We start from the raw sequence: 16,657 nt of genomic DNA on the forward strand, positions 1-16,657 counted from the left end.
ACAGAATTTTTTTAAAATCAGCACTACCACCCAGAAAAAGAGAAGTCTCTGGCGTTGATATTTGAGATATGTGTTCTTGTAATACAATTCCACAATATATGAGCTCATCAGACAAGTCTAAAGAACCGAATCTGTCCAAAAGAACAGGTTTTCAATGGCTCATGAAGCCAGTTTAGGAGGCTACCATGTTTGACTATGGATTTTTTGGCACCAGAGCAAGCGTACTGGGTACCCAAACGTGCAGTTAATATTAATGAAATAGCACGTTCTTACCTGGGCTCGGTAACAGTAGGTCCCTGGAGATTAATTAGTTATGTGTGATTAAATGTTCGAATTTAAAAGTACTGTCCAAAATAGTATAATTTCGGCAGGATAAATGCGTGGTTTTGAATGGGCTTGGATAGGTACATCTTTTTGGCACCAGATGCTGAATGAATGGACGGCATTTATATTTATATAGCGCGGTATTTATAAAGCGCTTTTATCCAGTTTATGAAAAAACAATAACCCCTGTAACGACTTTTACGAGATTCTGTGGAAAGCAAATCAATTAAGCTGTACGGATCGGTGTGTCAATCAATCCTTGGTCCCCGAACTACCAAAACGTCATTTTGACGCGACGCAAAGGTGTTTGGCGTCATCATGTGCGCTACAAGGCGCAAGCGTCTCAGAGCTAGAAGAAAAGCGGTGTGTGTGGACGGTAGACCACGATTTGCAGTTTTTATTTAAAATGTCTACTAGCGACTTTTATTTGAGGTATTACGTCGGACACAAGGGCAAATTTGGCCACGAGTTTCTGGAATTTGAGTTTCGACCCGATGGTAAGTTATTTGGTCATAATCGTGAGTAGAAATCTGTGGGAAATGCCGCGTATATAAGTTAGCTTAATAGCTAGCTACGTTTGAGTGGGCCTCGTTCAGTTTCAGCTAAACCTGTTTTCAGAAATCCGTCATACATTTGTCCTTTTTGTTTGTAAGTATTCCAAGAAAATGATAGGAAGAATACAAATCACGTGAACTTTTTTGCATTGTGTGAAATTCGATAGGAGTGCTAAGATTTGCTCGTGTGTATCAAAAGTTAAATGCTTGGCTAACGTATGTAAACCAACGCATTTAAGTTAGCTAGTCACCGAACGAGCGTTAGCTAACCAATAGCACTAGCCAACTGAAATCGGCTTCTACCCTGGAAATAATAGGAGTACAAATCTGGTGAACTTTTTTTTGGATGGGATGGCTAACGTCTGAACCAATGCGTTTAGTCCCCAAATCAGCGTTATCTTACCAATAACATTAGCTAGCTAGCTAACTAACTGTTAACTAGTTTCTAGTAGAAATGTAAGTCTAGAATACACACTCAAGCTAATTACTGAGGCTTCTTAGCCAAGATTACCTTTTTCAACGGAACAGTAAAATTAGTGTTACGTTATACTGAACCAAGCTACTAGTCTGGTGGTATTGTTTTAGTTGTGCTACCTCAAGGAACGTGATGCAGTTGTTTCCTTTTGTGTTTACAGGGAAGTTAAGGTATGCAAACAACAGCAACTACAAGAATGATGTCATGATCAGAAAGGAGGTAACGTAATATTGTGTTTGTTCTCGTGGTTATTTTCAACTGTCATTGGTAACAACTAAAATGAGTTTGTACGTGTGTACTAGAATGTTGGAATTACATCACTTGCAGTGAGTGGTTCGTTGAATTAAGTGTTTGACTGTTTGATCGTGCGCCAATTTCCCTAGGCATACGTTCACAAGAGTGTGATGGAGGAGTTGAAGAGGATAATCGACGACAGCGAGATAACAAAAGAAGACGATGCGTTGTGGCCACCACCAGACCGAGTGGGCAGACAGGTTTGTCTTATTCATGACGATGCTGTTGTACAACCTTGTTTTTAATCGCGTCAGTTCTTTACATTGCATAACCGTTATTCAAGGGATACTTTTATCAAAAGCGACTTATAGTTGATTAGACTAAGCAGGGGACAATACCCACTTAAGGTACAATGCTCAAGGTACATGACTGGGGTACAATGCTTAAGGTACATGACTGTCCCCTGCTAAGTCGCTTTGGATAAAAGCTTCAGTTAAATAATGTAATGTAACAGCCAAAATACATTTTTGAAAATGAAAACAATGTACCATGTGGCTCTCCGGAATCAGGGTTGTTGGCCCTGAATCTCATCCACGTTGGCTGATAGATGGGTGCAGGATTTCCTGCAAACACAACTTCAAAAACAGTTCAGTTAAGCAGGGTCTTGGCCATTAAATGCCTAAAATGTTATTTTGTAGCAAATACTTGGATGTTTTGCAAATGATTTTCCTTTGTGCTAAACCTATCTAGCAAAATTTGTTTAAATAAGTTAAAAAAAAACAACTTTTTAGGAGCTGGAGATCGTCATAGGTGATGAACACATCTCGTTCACAACATCCAAGATTGGGTCCTTGATCGATGTCAACCAGTCAAAGTAAGTACACACCTTAGTGGACTGTGATTACTGTGGGCTGGACTTGCAAATAACGATTTAAGGATTTTTCTCTTTATTTTTCCTGTCTGTTTAACATTGGTGAAAGCACTTTTCTAGTGTGTGCTATACAAATTTTTCCCCTTTTTCAGAGATCCAGAAGGCCTCAGAGTTTTCTACTACCTGGTCCAAGATCTGAAGTGTCTGGTCTTCAGTCTCATTGGCTTGCATTTCAAAATCAAACCCATCTAAGATTGGATGAATAGCTGTTGCTGTTATTACATGTTTGCCTTGCTTGATTAAACTGTTTTTTTAATTTTAAATAAATAAATTTTGGGGAAAATGCCCCGTTTTGTGTGTTGCTTCAGCATTACCATACATTTTACTCTTTACTTCAGTTCATGTTCCAGGATCTGGGTTTTACTCCGTGCGGTTATCTGGCTGACTATACTCCTGCTTTGTGGGGCATGCCCTGGTTTCTTTGGTCTGAATTGTTGCTTATATTAAGGCAAAAACAAAAACCAGAAGACCCTGTGGTCCATCAGGACCAAGAATGAAGATCACTGGTCTAGCTAGATCACAGGTCTCAAACAGGTTCTCATCCAGAAAAGTAATTGATTGGTGAAATAATCTATACACCTTGTTGATTGAAAGGAAGCTACAAAAAGCCCCCTGGTTTTGACACCCCTGCCCTAGACCTAACTTGAAGCCGTCATACCTGTTGAACAGTGGTCTCAAACTAGTAGACACAGAGAGCTGTGTGTATGCAAGTTTTTATTCCAAACAATGAATTCAAATGACTCATTCAGCTGTATGCATTAAGGCACATAAGTTATTTAAACACAGCACAGACATGGCCCCTCCATGGCACTTAGTTTGACACCACTGCTACTGAATGACAAGTTGTTTATGACTTGATGTGTTGTAATCAGCCAAATAGAAAGGTAATTATATTATAAGTTTTAAGAGATGACTTCAACACTGAACAAATTTTCAAGTGATTGTATAAATCGTTATATTTAAGTCTGGCTGTAAGCAATTGAAAAGCTCCTTTTCACAATCATAATTTTTAGTTTTATGTAAATCTAACACATTTTTTATTTGGAGAGATTGCATACAATAATGTAAACCAAATGGTATTACGTATCATTGTATATATTTGATAAAATGCAACATTTTGCAATTGACAAGACCTTGGGGGAGACCTGGAACTATAAAATTTGAATTTTTCGACAGAATACAAATGTCTTGAGTGTCCCCTGTAGTGTAGGTTTCAGCATAGTGGAACATATGGTTCTTAAGATGAAGACCAGACACTTATGTCCCTCAACAGAGGAATAAAAGAAATTGCCAGGTCTTAGGATAATAGTGCAAACATGTTTCTAAGTTGCCAACTCTCAACTCTGAACGACATCAATTAAAACCACAGCTACACCATCATTCCAAAATTGCTAATTTTCCACAGCAACCTACCGAGTTATGTATAAAATAACAAAAATCCTATTTGCCCTTGTGCCTACAAAGACCAAATATTTTTTCCCCAAACTGGATGAAAAACAGCAAACATACACTAATGTCACATAAATCTAATTGAATCTAAGAAAACCATGGTCTAATATAATTAGGTTAAACATCTGTTTAAGCTCACTTCAGATTTTAAAGGCAAATGTATCATAACTTGTATTTTCACATTCACTTAAAAATGATAAATGACTGATACGTACTGGAGAATGGATCCCACAATCACACCAGTTGCACACAAAAAAAATCTGCATTTAAACATATCTTGTACTGAACAACAAAAAAAAGCATGAGCCCTTCGTTCATTATTCACCATTAAGGGGGAAAAGGCAGAGAATTTGTATACTTTCACAGTTCAATACCAACAACCCAATCTATTAGTTGACAGTAACATACAAAGCATTTACCTGAGATTTTTTGTCTACTCAAACTCCAAGCCAAGTGCCAATCTCTGTTGTATGTTATTAATGGTATGTTGAAAAAGGTGTGGCACCCAACTAATACTAGACAATGTTAAGGGAACACAAAATGCAACTGAAGCAGAGAGCTACTGTAATGAACTCTCTTTCTTCAATATGATCACACATGGTATCACCACTTAATTTCAAACATGCAGAGAAGAGCCAGTGGTACCCAATATTGATCATACATCTTGGCAATGCCTTTGTACATTTATTTCCCTAGAGTGTTGGTGGCTATTGTTTATCCTATCCCTAGCTTATGGGCTTGCCCTCACAAACGTGGAAGATGTCTTCCAGGGACTTGTGAACGCACTGCAGGAATTCATGGACATTGCGAGCTGGGTAGCTAGAGACATTGCATCCAATCCATTCATCATGGACCCCATAACCCACTCCAAATCCATCAGGCACGACTGGTGCAAAGCCCCCCAGGCTTACAGCTGGGCTGGTGAGAGTGCTGGTGGAGAGGATGTTGTGGTTGATAGCTGCATAAGCTGGGTCCTGATAGAAACTAGGCAGAGGCATGCCCTTGGAATTTGCAAGGTAGCACATTCCAAACAGGTGACGGTCGAACCCCTGGCCTGGTAACATAAAAGAATATGAAATTAAATGGGCAGGGCAAATAAATATTTTGATGTCAACCATTTCGTCTATAGCACAGAAACACTCTAATGCTGGCAAATGTACTGGAGTACTGGAAATGAGCCAATATACACTCAGTGAGCACTCTATTATGAATTCATTAGACTTTTTTTTGTGTGTGGACTTTTTGGTCTTCTGCTTCTGTAGCCTATCCACTTAAGAGGTTTGACATGTTGTGTGTTCAGAGATGTGCTTCTGCATACCATACTGTTGTAATGCGTGGTTATGTGCATTACTCTAACCCTCCAGTCAGATTTGACCAGTCTGGCCCTTCTCCTCTGACCTCTGATTAACAACGCGTTTTTGCCCGCAGAACTGCTGCTCACTGGATTCTCTTCAAACTCTAGAGACTGCTATGTGTGAAAATCCCAGGAGATCAGCAATTTCTGAGATATTCAAACCGCCCTGTCTGGCACCAACAATCATTATATGGTCAAAGTCACTTAGATCACATTTCATCCCCATTCATTTGGTCTGAAAAACAGCTGAACCTCTTGACCACTTCTGCATGGTTGTATGCATTTAGTTTCTACCACATGATTGGCTGATTAAATATTTGCATTAACAAGCTGGTGTAAAGGTCAACCTAATAAAGTGCTCAGTGAGTGTATAAACCTCAGTGTATATCAAGTCTAGTCAGAAGCTTGCAGTCTGAACAGCTCCAATTTAAAAACTACCAACAGCACTCACCCATAGCGGCCTCCTTAGTGAGCTGCCCATGATATTTAGAGCAGGCATTCAGCATGCCTTGCAGCTGGTCCACCGAGTACTGGTTTGACTGGCAAACAAAAGCTTTGGCGCAACGCTGGGTGTAGACACTGGCTGGGCGGATGGTCTCTGTGCGGCCATGGCGGAAGGCAGCGGTGCTGCAGGACTCGTAAGTAGCCACTGTCTGTCCATATTGCCGCAGAAAGCCCATCTGGAAAGCCAGCTGTACCATAGCATCTGGGCTCAGCTTCTTCTTCTTCAGCATCTCCTTCCCCCCTCTCTGGAACTGCACCGCGGCAATAGTGAGCTTGGAGATGGCTGCCTGGAAGTTCTCTTTCGCTTTGCTGATGCCGTTTTCCAGCTCACTGTCCAGCTTGAAGTCAAGCCTGCGCACCACAGAGGCCGAATCAACAGCAGCTGCTGTGGAGCCAGGGTTGACCAGTGGCTGCTCTGTGGTGTCCTTGAAAACCTCATTCTGAAAGCGGAGGACAGCAACGCCATCTCCCCAGGAGTGCTCAAAGTTAATGGCAGCATTCCCATCTTTGGTCAGGATGATGCTGAAAGATTTGTCGTACCAGCGGTTGCACCCATCACCGTGCAGCATGTTATGGGATATGTGGATATGGTCATGCATAGGCTCATCATCCAGGCACAGGCAGAAGAGTGCACTGTCTACTGTTCTTAGCGCCTCCCCATTCCCTGCTGCCAGCAGCTTCTCGCGCAGACCTGCCCACACATCTCGGTTCTCACTGGTCAGGAAGCCCAATGGGAAGGCTGGGGCTGGGGACGGATCAGACAGGATATACTCTAAATGGGCCTGGATCTCCGCTGGCTTCACTAGATTCCCGTCACGGTCGACGATGTCAAACACATACATGTTGCCCTTCCTCATCACCAGCAGGTGTCGGGCCTTTGCGTCAGTGAAGAGCTCATCTGTGCCAGGCTTGGGGATGCGGGTGGAGTTGAAGAGCCGGAAGTATTGGGACATGTCCAAAGGGTAGGCATTCACCATATAAGCCCCATACCAAGAAAGTGCTGGTGGCACCCAGCGTATGATCTTTTTGAAACTCTCTGTGTCGCTTTTGGCAGGGTTCAGGTGGAAAACCTCGGGCTCCAGGAATCCCCCCCGAAGTGTTTTCATGAAGCGCACCGCTGAGGCCACCATGTTGGTGGCACGCAGTAGCTGGTCATTATATTCTGGCTTTGGGTCAGCGTTGAAAGACATGAAAGGATTGAAGTTCAACACCACCGGATCCCTTGCAGAAAGGTACATGTCGAACCATGGAGCTAAAACATATGGAAAACATTGTAGACCAACATTTACCCATTTTAACAATACATAAAGGCATACTATGCAGCTTTTCTTTCCCCGCTTCACTCCTCTTTTTTACACACAAAGTGTCTACACCCCATTCTCAACCCTGCCTAAGCCACCAAGATCATTCTGCTTCATGTTCTGGCTAAGAAAACCATGGTCTAATATAATTAGGTAAAACATCTGTTTTAGTAGTCACTTTCCACACAAACCTTTTAGCTAGCTATTTAATTGACATTAGTCCTGTTTGTATTTAGTTATTGATAGTGGCTAGCCTATAGCTAACCAATGCTAGCCTGCCTGGAAGGAGCACAATTCTGCTAATCTTTCACAAACCCAGCTCTCTACTGTAGAAGCCAATCTATACACAGCTCCTTTTCCCCTCCTCATCCTCCTTCTGTATTGGATCATAGAGCGTATGAGTTCAGTGTATTGGACACATGCTTTTCAGATACAGCACAGAAATAAAAAAGGCCCATGCCCAGAAGCGGCCAGAGGAGTTTTTAGAATAACAAATACAAGTAGACAAACAAGGTATTGGGCAGAAGTAAACACAGACACAGGTTGCCAGTGTATCATAGTAATGACTGAGCACGTTTTATATTTTCAAGGTAAAAATCCTGCATAGTATGCCTTTAAAAACCCCATTTTTGATTACATGAAGGTCACTTATAAGAAACATCACATGATCCCTTACATTATGTAGCTAAGTGGACAGCACTAATATTTGATAACTCACCAGAGATGTAGCTTGTGTGCTTGTTCTTCATGTCCTGAGCCACCAAGTCGTTATGCAGCTCTTTCCCCACCCCACTTTGGAAGTTGTGAGCCAGTTTCTCTGTGTTTCTGCAATAACATAGTTGCTAGGTATTTTGGGAAATGAATTAGTACTTGCTATTCAGCCCAACCACATACATATTTGAAGTCATACCTGTACTGTTCGTCATTTAAGAGGGGCCTCTGGGCAGCCAAGTAACGCTTAATTGTGTCTTCCAGCTTTGGAACTGGCAGTCTGCAAAAATAAAATGATTGCCATGATGAACTGAAAACAAATGCTCACGCATTAATCAGAAATATGATAATTATTATTATTTTAATACTCAACTTATGCAAAGAACTGAGACTGGAGGAAGTTAATGTCATTGACTCGGGGTGTGCACTTTCACCTACATTTGAAAGTAGCTCTAGCTAATGTTAGTAAGCCAAGTACTAAAGTACACTGTCTTGCAACAACACCACTTCTATCGACTTAACGTACACACATTTATACAGTAAACTATGCAGTAGCTAGCTAATTGGCTAGTCCATGTTATTGTTTGCAAAATGCTTTTTAAGGTTTGCTACTCACCGTGGTAAACTTCTTTGATAGTGCATGGTTGGAACAATGCTCTTATGCAAATATTCAGATTCTGATCCAACTTTGCTGCTGTAGCACCGTCTATTATTTAACATCGCAGGGTATGTAACCATATTACTTAAAGGTATTATAGTCCTAGATGTTTTAAGTTCTGATATAACTCGTACTGAAAACAAATATGCCATGATGGTCACTATCTTAATTTCTACTACGTTCTTAAACTCGAGATTTCTCACGTGAGCTATCAATCTATATGGCTACTTGAAAATAGTACAGGGCCAACACAAATGGAACGAACACCTCGGTCGAGAAACAGACAGGTTGATTAAATACAAAACTAGCTCGCGAGCTAATGTCTGTCGCCCAGTTTGTATTAAAATAGGTAGCTAGTAGCTACCTTGCTAACAGACAGGGAAATTCGTACACAGACCGGTCCGTGGAGACTCCACCCCCTATCGTCGACTGACAAAGACCGTGGAGGTAGTTACAAGATTGACAAGTTTTAATAAAATGGCAATTGAAAAGGAAATTGCAATGCATCGTAATAATGTGGACTGTTTGTAAAATGTAATGATAGTATATTTACAATATATGGCAATATGTAATCGCAATATAAATAATCTGCATATTTGCCAATATATTGTGGAATACATTTATTAAAATATTTTTTCAAATATATTTAATTTTCATAAAGAAACAGAGAGCAGTCAAGATTGACAAGTCAGATTGTATGGAAACTGGACATGCAGAACAATTAATAAATGTTAAAATATTGAAGCAGAAGGCGGCATTCAAGAAATCCAGTGATATTTACAGCTCGCTAGACATGATCAGTTCAAAAAACCACTTGTTTAATCTAGCAAGGAAAGTAGCCCAACTGTGACCAGGTTGGACTTCCAAACCAGATTACTAGGCTACCATACTAGCCTACTACTTCCCGTGTAGTTTGCGCTGACAGAAAATCCAATAAGACTCTGCTCTCACCGCCTATTCTTCATTAGTTCATAAAAAGGAAGTAGGAAGAACACATAACCCGGTTAGAGGGGTCGATGTAAAACCCTAAGCTGATTTAATAACCAAATAAACCAGCGACAAATGTCATTATGTGTAGTAGTTTGTGAAACAATGATGTTTTGGTCCAGAAGTTTTAGGAAAATATTTACTTTTAATATCTCTTTTACAATAGAAAGCCTTTGAAGGCCCTTCTCCAATCTTTTGTCTATGAGGTCTGTAAGAATATAATGCATTTTTTTGATGAATATATTATTTCAAATTGATAGATAGTAGAGGTGTGAATGGTTAAACCAAAACTGATTTATAAACGTTTACAAAAAAAATACAAACCAGTATTTTTCTTAAGCTGAAATTGTAAATCAGTTTAAAATAAGTTACATTACATTATATTACTGGCATTTGGCAGATGGCAGATGCTCTTATCCAGAGCAACATACAGTTGATTACACTAAGCAGGAGACAATCCTCTCCTGGAGCAATGCAGGGTTAAGGGCCTTGCTCAGGGACCCAACGGCTGTGCGGATCTTATTGTGGCTACACCAGGATTAGAACCACTGACCTTGCGTGTCCCAGTCATTTACCTTAACCACTACACTACAGGCCACCCTTAATGAGCTTTCACCACCAGTGACAAAAAGAGACAAATTGTTTAGACAACTGAAAGAAAGATCTTGGCTGAGTAATAACTTCCTGTCAGGCTGCTTACATTTTAGACTAACACTCAACAAGCTAGTCCTAGCAAACAATATTTGGCAATTTCAGGCGGTTATGAATGCAAACACCACAGGGAATTGAATGCTGCACTATTATATTTATCTAAGAACCTCTGTGTGTTTTAAATCTGTAGCTGTGGTTCACTTATGGCTTATTGTATGGCCTATTGTATGTAATATCTCAGAAACTGCTGATCTCCTGGGATTGTCATGCACAACAGTCTCTAGAGTTTGCAGAGAATGATGAGAAAAACAAAAACACCCAGTGAGCAGTAGTTCTGCGGGCAAAGACGTGTTGTTTATGAGAGAGGGGAGAGGAGAGAGGGGAAGGGCCATACTGGTCAAACAGGAAGGTGACAGTAATGCAAATAACCTAGCATTAAAACGGTAGTATGCAAAAGAGCATCTCTGAACACACATGTCAAACCTTAAAGTGGATAGGCTTACAACGGCAGAAGATGTAAGTCTAAAAAATATGTCTAATCAGTACCTAATGAAGTGCTCACTGAGTGTATTTGCATGTCTATGCAATGACATCCACTCTGAAGGTTGCAAACTTCAGTGGTTAACTGAGGCATTCCAGTCTATTAAACCTCAGTTTCCCAATTGAATTCAATAATCAAAAATGGCAGCCTCCATGAACTGGCTTAATGTGCCACTGAGGAGCTCCCATGGGAATCTATGGAACCACAGAGTGTACATAGGAACTGGAGAGGGTAGGAGGGGCCTAGGAAATAACTGGAAACGGCCTCTACTGTTCATAATGAGGGTAAAGGAGTTTGCTGCCCATTGAATTCAATGGAGAAGGTGACTTAACCTAACCAAAGAACCTAATCTGCCATTTTGTTTGTCATATGTTTCATTATGTGCTGCAGTAGGCTACTGCAGCTTAATTTGGGTTTGAGACACAATTGCTTTTTTTCAAGCTCAACATCGACACTGTAGGTTAAGTTAACGTAAGGCAGGCTGTCACAGCAGTGTGACTGAGGCAGGCTTTCCAAGCTAAGTCCTCTGTAGAGATATTAATTTTGCTGGGTGAGAGAGTAAACCAGCCAGCTTCAGTCTGATGCTTGCCCTTAAACCCTCCAAGCTGCTCCAAAAAAAACAAAAAAAAACCCACATGCATGCACACACACACACACACACACACACACACACACACACACACACACACACACACACACACACACATACAGAGTAGCAGCAGCAGCATGGCCACTCAGCCTTAGAAATACATGCACAGATAAAAAGGTGACAGTTCACTCCCTCCATTAGATTGATGAGATTCTCTGTATAGTCTAGTTCTTTGCATGAAAGCAATTTCTCCTTCCATCAGTGCTCGTGTGTGTGTTGAGGCATAAAATCTGTACTATGGTTGAACTTGGGCATCCACCTGATATTTCAACCTGTATAATATGACTCCATCCAGCCCCCCTGATCTTAGTCAGATGCATCCCATAACGTTACACAAATGTAATCTAATGCTTACATGCTTACAGTTACATGCATGCATTTCTATATTTAAAAAAACCTCTTAACATTGAAGGGTTTATGATCTTATTGTTCTGATGGTCTGCTGTGAGTGCTTGGACTGAGAACATACTGGAGGTGCTCTTGGTGGAATGAGGAATAAAGGTGCTTGTCCATTAAGGTGGCGTTGTATGGTATCTTATCAGGATTATGTGACTGGAGGGGCAGCCTCTCATTGCTGTTGTCAGAGTGAAGGTATTCATCTCTTATTATGAACACCTGTACACCTGTATATTGATACTCTGTGAGTATATGTTGATTCACTTGTATCACATATTGTATAAATGTACCACATACCGTTTGTGTACTCTGGTCAGAATTTTTTAAAAATTATTTTCCTAATCTCCTCCTTTTATTTTAATGGCTGCATTTGTGTTTTGTGGCAGTTGTATCATCTAAGAAGTTTCTTTTCATGATAGTAATAACTTATAGAATGTGTAGTAGAATTATAGTCAGAAATACTTGTACTCTGTACTAGATTTGATACTCCCAGAAACCTTTTGAAGTGTATATGCTGACGTGGAAAGGGGTCAGAAAGTAAAAGTCCTGCCATGTGCTTCTTCCATCCACGAATCTGGCCTGCTGATTTCAGTAATTAGTTCTACCTCCTGGCCAAAGAAACTGGGAAGGACTTTCACTTTCTGAATCTGGATTTTCCGCCTCGGTGTATATGCCCTACATAGTACTGGGCATGGAATGGGATCTTTCTGAAGCGTTTATCCTTCTTTGGTTAACCTCAGAGCAGCCTCAATGTCAATGACTTGTACAGTTTGTGCGCTCTTTCCCATTGAGCATGTGAGTGTCTACAATAGTAGTATTCTTATGCACTGTCATGGTTTCCATTTTCATTGTATTGCACATATATTAGCACCACCAAAGTTTTACCTCAGTTGTGAAAATCTCATTCACATTTTAAGCATTTGTCCAACGAGGCAGTGGCATACATAAGTACGAAAGATAGTGCTAATAGCCACTGTTCACACAAGCTAGCCAGCAAAGTGGCAGACAAATATAATACTACTTAACCACCTTTTAGGTAGCTACAAGTGCACACATTTTATTTTCCTGGAGACAAGCTGCCTGCATCTGGAAAATCCTCCTGGCTTCTACAGTATATAAATGCCTTGCTAATCCAGGAGAGTGAAAAGAAAATTACTGTGAATCATTTTACAAGTATTTCTGGCAGTCATTTTCAAATTTGTTTCTAACTGTTTTTAGTCATTTGTATTTTATATTTGTCCTACTTCTAAATGGTTTTAAATGTACACAAAGACGAGCATGAACCCCAGTGTCTTTTCATATTTTTGAAAGCTGGAAATAATTACCGGACTTTTTTTGTTACTCTGTATTCTTTTATACCCTTGCCAATATAAACGTCCATACTTTGTTTAAGCTCACTTCAGATTTTAATGGCAAATGTATCATAACTTATATTTTCACATTCACTTAAAAATGATAGATTACTAATACGTACTGGAGAATGGATCCCACAATCACACCAGTTGCACACCAAAAAAAATCTGCATTTAAACATATGTTGTACTGAACAACAAAAAAAAGCATGAGCCCTTCATTCATTATTCACCATTATGGGGGAAAAGGCAGAGAATTTGTATACTTTCACAGTTCAATACCAACAACCCAATCTTTTAGTTGACAGTAACATACAAAGCATTTACCTGAGATTTTTTGTCTACTCAAACTCCAAGCCAAGTGCCAATCTCTGTTGTATGTTATTAATGCTATGTTGAAAAAGGTGTGGCACCCAACTAGTACTAGACAATGTTAAGGGAACACAAAATGCAACTGAAGCAGAGAGCTACTGTAAGGAACTATCTTTCTTCAATATGATCACATATGGTACCACCTTAATTTCAAACATGCAGAGAAGAGCCAGTGGTACCCAATATTGATCATACATCTTGGTAATGCCTTTGTACATTGTACTTCCCTCTAGAGTCTTTCAGCGAACTTATCCCTGGTTATGGGTATGCACTTTGTTGTACGTCGCTCTTGATAAGAGCGTCTGCCAAATGCAAATAATGTAATGTAATGTAACTTCCCTAGAGTGATGGTGGCTATTGTTTATCTTATCCCTAGCTTATGGGCTTGCCCTCACAAACGTGGAAGATGTCTTCCAGGGACTTGTGAACGCACTGCAGGAATTCATGGACATTGCGAGCTGGGTAGCTAGAGACATTGCATCCAATCCATTCATCATGGACCCCATAACCCACTCCAAATCCATCAGGCACGACTGGTGCAAAGCCCCCCACGCTTACAGCTGGGCTGGTGAGAGTGCTGGTGGAGAGGATGTTGTGGTTGATAGCTGCATAAGCTGGGTCCTGATAGAAACTAGGCAGAGGCATGCCCTTGGAATTTGCAAGGTAGCACATTCTAAACAGGTGACAGTCAAACCCCTGGCCTGATAACATAAAAGAATACTAAATTAAATGGGCAGGGCAAATAAATATTTTGATGTCAACCATTTTGTCTATAGCACAGAAACACTCTAATGCTGGCAAATGTACTGGAGTACTGGAAATGAGCCAATGTACACTCAGTGAGCACTCTATTATGTGTTCATTAGACTTTTTTTTGTGTGTGGACTTTTTGGTCTTCTGCTTCTGTAGCCTATCCACTTAAGAGGTTTGACGCGTTATGTGTTCAGAGATGTGCTTCTGCATACCATACTGTTGTATTGTGTGGTTATGTGCATTACATAACCTTATGTGCATAAGCCCCATACCAAGAAAGTGCTGCTGGCACCCAGCGTATGATCTTTTTGAAACTCTCTGTGTCGCTTTTGGCAGGGTTCAGGTGGAAAACCTCGGGCTCCAGGAATCCCCCCCGAAGTGTTTTCATGAAGCGCACCGCTGAGGCCACCATGTTGGTGGCACGCAGTAGCTGGTCATTATATTCTGGCTTTGGGTCAGCGTTGAAAGACATGAAAGGATTGAAGTTCAACACCACCGGATCCCTTGCAGAAAGGTACATGTCGAACCATGGAGCTAAAACATATGGAAAACATTGTAGACCAACATTGACCCATTTTAACAATACATAAAGGCATACTATGCAGCTTTTCTTTCCCCGCTTCACTCCTCTTTTTTACACACAAAGTGTCTACACCCCATTCTCAACCCTGCCTAAGCCACCAAGATCATTCTGCTTCATGTTCTGGCTAAGAAAACCATGGTCTAATATAATTAGGTAAAACATCTGTTTTAGTAGTCACTTTCCACACAAACCTTTTAGCTTGCTATTTAATTGACATTAGTCCTGTTTGTATTTAGTTATTGATAGTGGCTAGCCTATAGCTAACCAATGCTAGCCTGCCTGGAAGGAGCACAATTCTGCTAATCTTTCACAAACCCAGCTCTCCACTGTAGAAGCCAATCTATACACAGCTCCTTTTCCCCTCCTCATCCTCCTTCTGTATTGGATCATAGAGCGTATGAGTTCAGTGTATTGGACACATGCTTTTCAGATACAGCACAGAAATAAAAAAGGCCCATGCCCAGAAGCGGCCAGAGGAGTTTTTAGAATAACAAATACAAGTAGACAAACAAGGTATTGGGCAGAAGTAAACACAGACACAGGTTGCCAGTGTATCATAGTAATGACTGAGCACGTTTTATATTTTCAAGGTAAAAATCCTGCATAGTATGCCTTTAAAAACCCCATTTTTGATTACATGAAGGTCACTTATAAGAAACATCACATGATCCCTTACATTATGTAGCTAAGTGGACAGCACTAATATTTGATAACTCACCAGAGATGTAGCTTGTGTGCTTGTTCTTCATGTCCTGAGCCACCAAGTCGTTATGCAGCTCTTTCCCCACCCCACTTTGGAAGTTGTGAGCCAGTTTCTCTGTGTTTCTGCAATAACATAGTTGCTAGGTATTTTGGGAAATTAATTAGTACTTGCTATTCAGCCCAACCACATACATATTTGAAGTCATACCTGTACTGTTCGTCATTTAAGAGGAGCCTCTGGGCAGCCAAATAACGCTTAATTGTGTCTTCCAGCTTTGGAACTGGCAGTCTGCAAAAATAAAATGATTGCCATGATGAACTGAAAACAAATGCTCACGCATTAATCAGAAAATATGATAATTATTATTATTTTAATACTCAACTTATGCAAAGAACTGAGACTGGAGGAAGTTAATGTCATTGACTCGGGGTGTGCACTTTCACCTACATTTGAAAGTAGCTCTAGCTAATGTTAGTAAGCCAAGTACTAAATTAGACTGTCTTGCAACAACACCACTTCTATCGAGTTAATGTACACACATTTATACAGTAAACTATGCAGTAGCTAGCTAATTGGCTAGTCAATGTTATTGTTTGCAAAATGCTTTTTAAGGTTTGCTACTCACCGTGGTAAACTTCTTTGATAGTGCATGGTTGGAACAATGCTCTTATGCAAATATTCAGATCCTGATCCAACTTTGCTGCTGTAGCACCGTCTATTATTTAACATTGCAGGGTATGTAACCATATTACTTAAAGGTATTATAGTCCTAGATGTTTTAAGTTCCGATATAACTCGTACTGAAAACAAATATGCCATGATGATCACTATCTTAATTTCTACTACGTTCTTAAACTCCTGGGATTGTCATGCACAACAGACTCTAGAGTTTGCAGAGAATGATGAGAAAAACAAAAAGTTTACATTTAGTAGTTCTGCGGGCAAAGACGTGTTGTTTATGAGAGAGGGGAGAGGAGAGAGGGGAAGGGCCATACTGGTCAAACAGGAAGGTGACAGGAAGGTGACAGTAATGCAAATAAACTAGCATTAAAACGGTAGTATGCAAAAGAGCATCTCTGAACACACATGTCAAACCTTAAAGTGGATAGGCTTACAGCGGCAGAAGATGTAAGTCTAAAAAATATGTCTAATCAGTACCTAATGAAGTGCTCACT

At 40.4% G+C, this 16,657-nt stretch overlaps 3 protein-coding genes across 3 annotated transcripts; 1 reads left to right on the top strand and 2 right to left on the bottom strand.

Annotated features, from left to right (window-relative positions):
- Nucleotides 1–620: 620 nt before the first annotated feature.
- magoh (mago homolog, exon junction complex subunit) lies at nucleotides 621–2,801 on the top strand. The gene is made up of 5 exons (XM_061239997.1): nucleotides 621–821; nucleotides 1,514–1,572; nucleotides 1,737–1,847; nucleotides 2,379–2,461; nucleotides 2,611–2,801. The coding sequence occupies exons 1-5, from the start codon at nucleotides 731–733 to the stop codon at nucleotides 2,708–2,710; spliced, it is 444 nt and encodes a 147-aa protein (XP_061095981.1). The 5' UTR covers nucleotides 621–730; the 3' UTR covers nucleotides 2,711–2,801.
- A 948-nt stretch (nucleotides 2,802–3,749) lies between these two features.
- On the bottom strand, nucleotides 3,750–8,893 carry cpt2 (carnitine palmitoyltransferase 2). The gene is made up of 5 exons (XM_061239995.1): nucleotides 8,454–8,893; nucleotides 8,037–8,117; nucleotides 7,845–7,951; nucleotides 5,773–7,077; nucleotides 3,750–5,021 (listed from the first exon to the last, which is right to left on the bottom strand). The coding sequence occupies exons 1-5, from the start codon at nucleotides 8,645–8,647 to the stop codon at nucleotides 4,693–4,695; spliced, it is 2,016 nt and encodes a 671-aa protein (XP_061095979.1). The 5' UTR covers nucleotides 8,648–8,893; the 3' UTR covers nucleotides 3,750–4,692.
- A 4,922-nt stretch (nucleotides 8,894–13,815) lies between these two features.
- Nucleotides 13,816–16,216, bottom strand: LOC133126080 (carnitine O-palmitoyltransferase 2, mitochondrial-like). The gene is made up of 5 exons (XM_061237901.1): nucleotides 16,108–16,216; nucleotides 15,690–15,770; nucleotides 15,498–15,604; nucleotides 14,447–14,730; nucleotides 13,816–14,091 (listed from the first exon to the last, which is right to left on the bottom strand). Exons 1-5 carry the CDS (start codon nucleotides 16,209–16,211, stop codon nucleotides 13,816–13,818), a joined length of 852 nt encoding a protein of 283 aa, XP_061093885.1. The 5' UTR covers nucleotides 16,212–16,216.
- Between the last annotated feature and the right edge of the window lie 441 nt (nucleotides 16,217–16,657).

The sequence above is a fragment of the Conger conger genome, chromosome 4 (genome assembly GCF_963514075.1).
Source record: "Conger conger chromosome 4, fConCon1.1, whole genome shotgun sequence".
In the NCBI taxonomy this organism is placed as follows: Eukaryota; Metazoa; Chordata; class Actinopteri; order Anguilliformes; family Congridae; genus Conger; species Conger conger.

Coding starts and splice junctions, on each gene's coding strand:
- magoh (XM_061239997.1), top strand. CDS start 731: ATGTCTACTAGCGACTTTTATTTGAGGTATTACGTCGGACACAAGGGC. Junction 1,848..2,378: donor CAGACCGAGTGGGCAGACAG/GTTTGTCTTATT, acceptor ACAACTTTTTAG/GAGCTGGAGATCGTCATAGG. Junction 2,462..2,610: donor ATCGATGTCAACCAGTCAAA/GTAAGTACACAC, acceptor CCCCTTTTTCAG/AGATCCAGAAGGCCTCAGAG.
- cpt2 (XM_061239995.1), bottom strand. CDS start 8,647: ATGGCATATTTGTTTTCAGTACGAGTTATATCAGAACTTAAAACATCT. Junction 7,952..8,036: donor TTAAATGACGAACAGTACAG/GTATGACTTCAA, acceptor ATGTTATTGCAG/AAACACAGAGAAACTGGCTC. Junction 7,078..7,844: donor GCACACAAGCTACATCTCTG/GTGAGTTATCAA, acceptor CATATGTTTTAG/CTCCATGGTTCGACATGTAC.
- LOC133126080 (XM_061237901.1), bottom strand. CDS start 16,211: ATGTTAAATAATAGACGGTGCTACAGCAGCAAAGTTGGATCAGGATCT. Junction 15,771..16,107: donor TATCAAAGAAGTTTACCACG/GTGAGTAGCAAA, acceptor TTATTTTTGCAG/ACTGCCAGTTCCAAAGCTGG. Junction 15,605..15,689: donor TTAAATGACGAACAGTACAG/GTATGACTTCAA, acceptor ATGTTATTGCAG/AAACACAGAGAAACTGGCTC.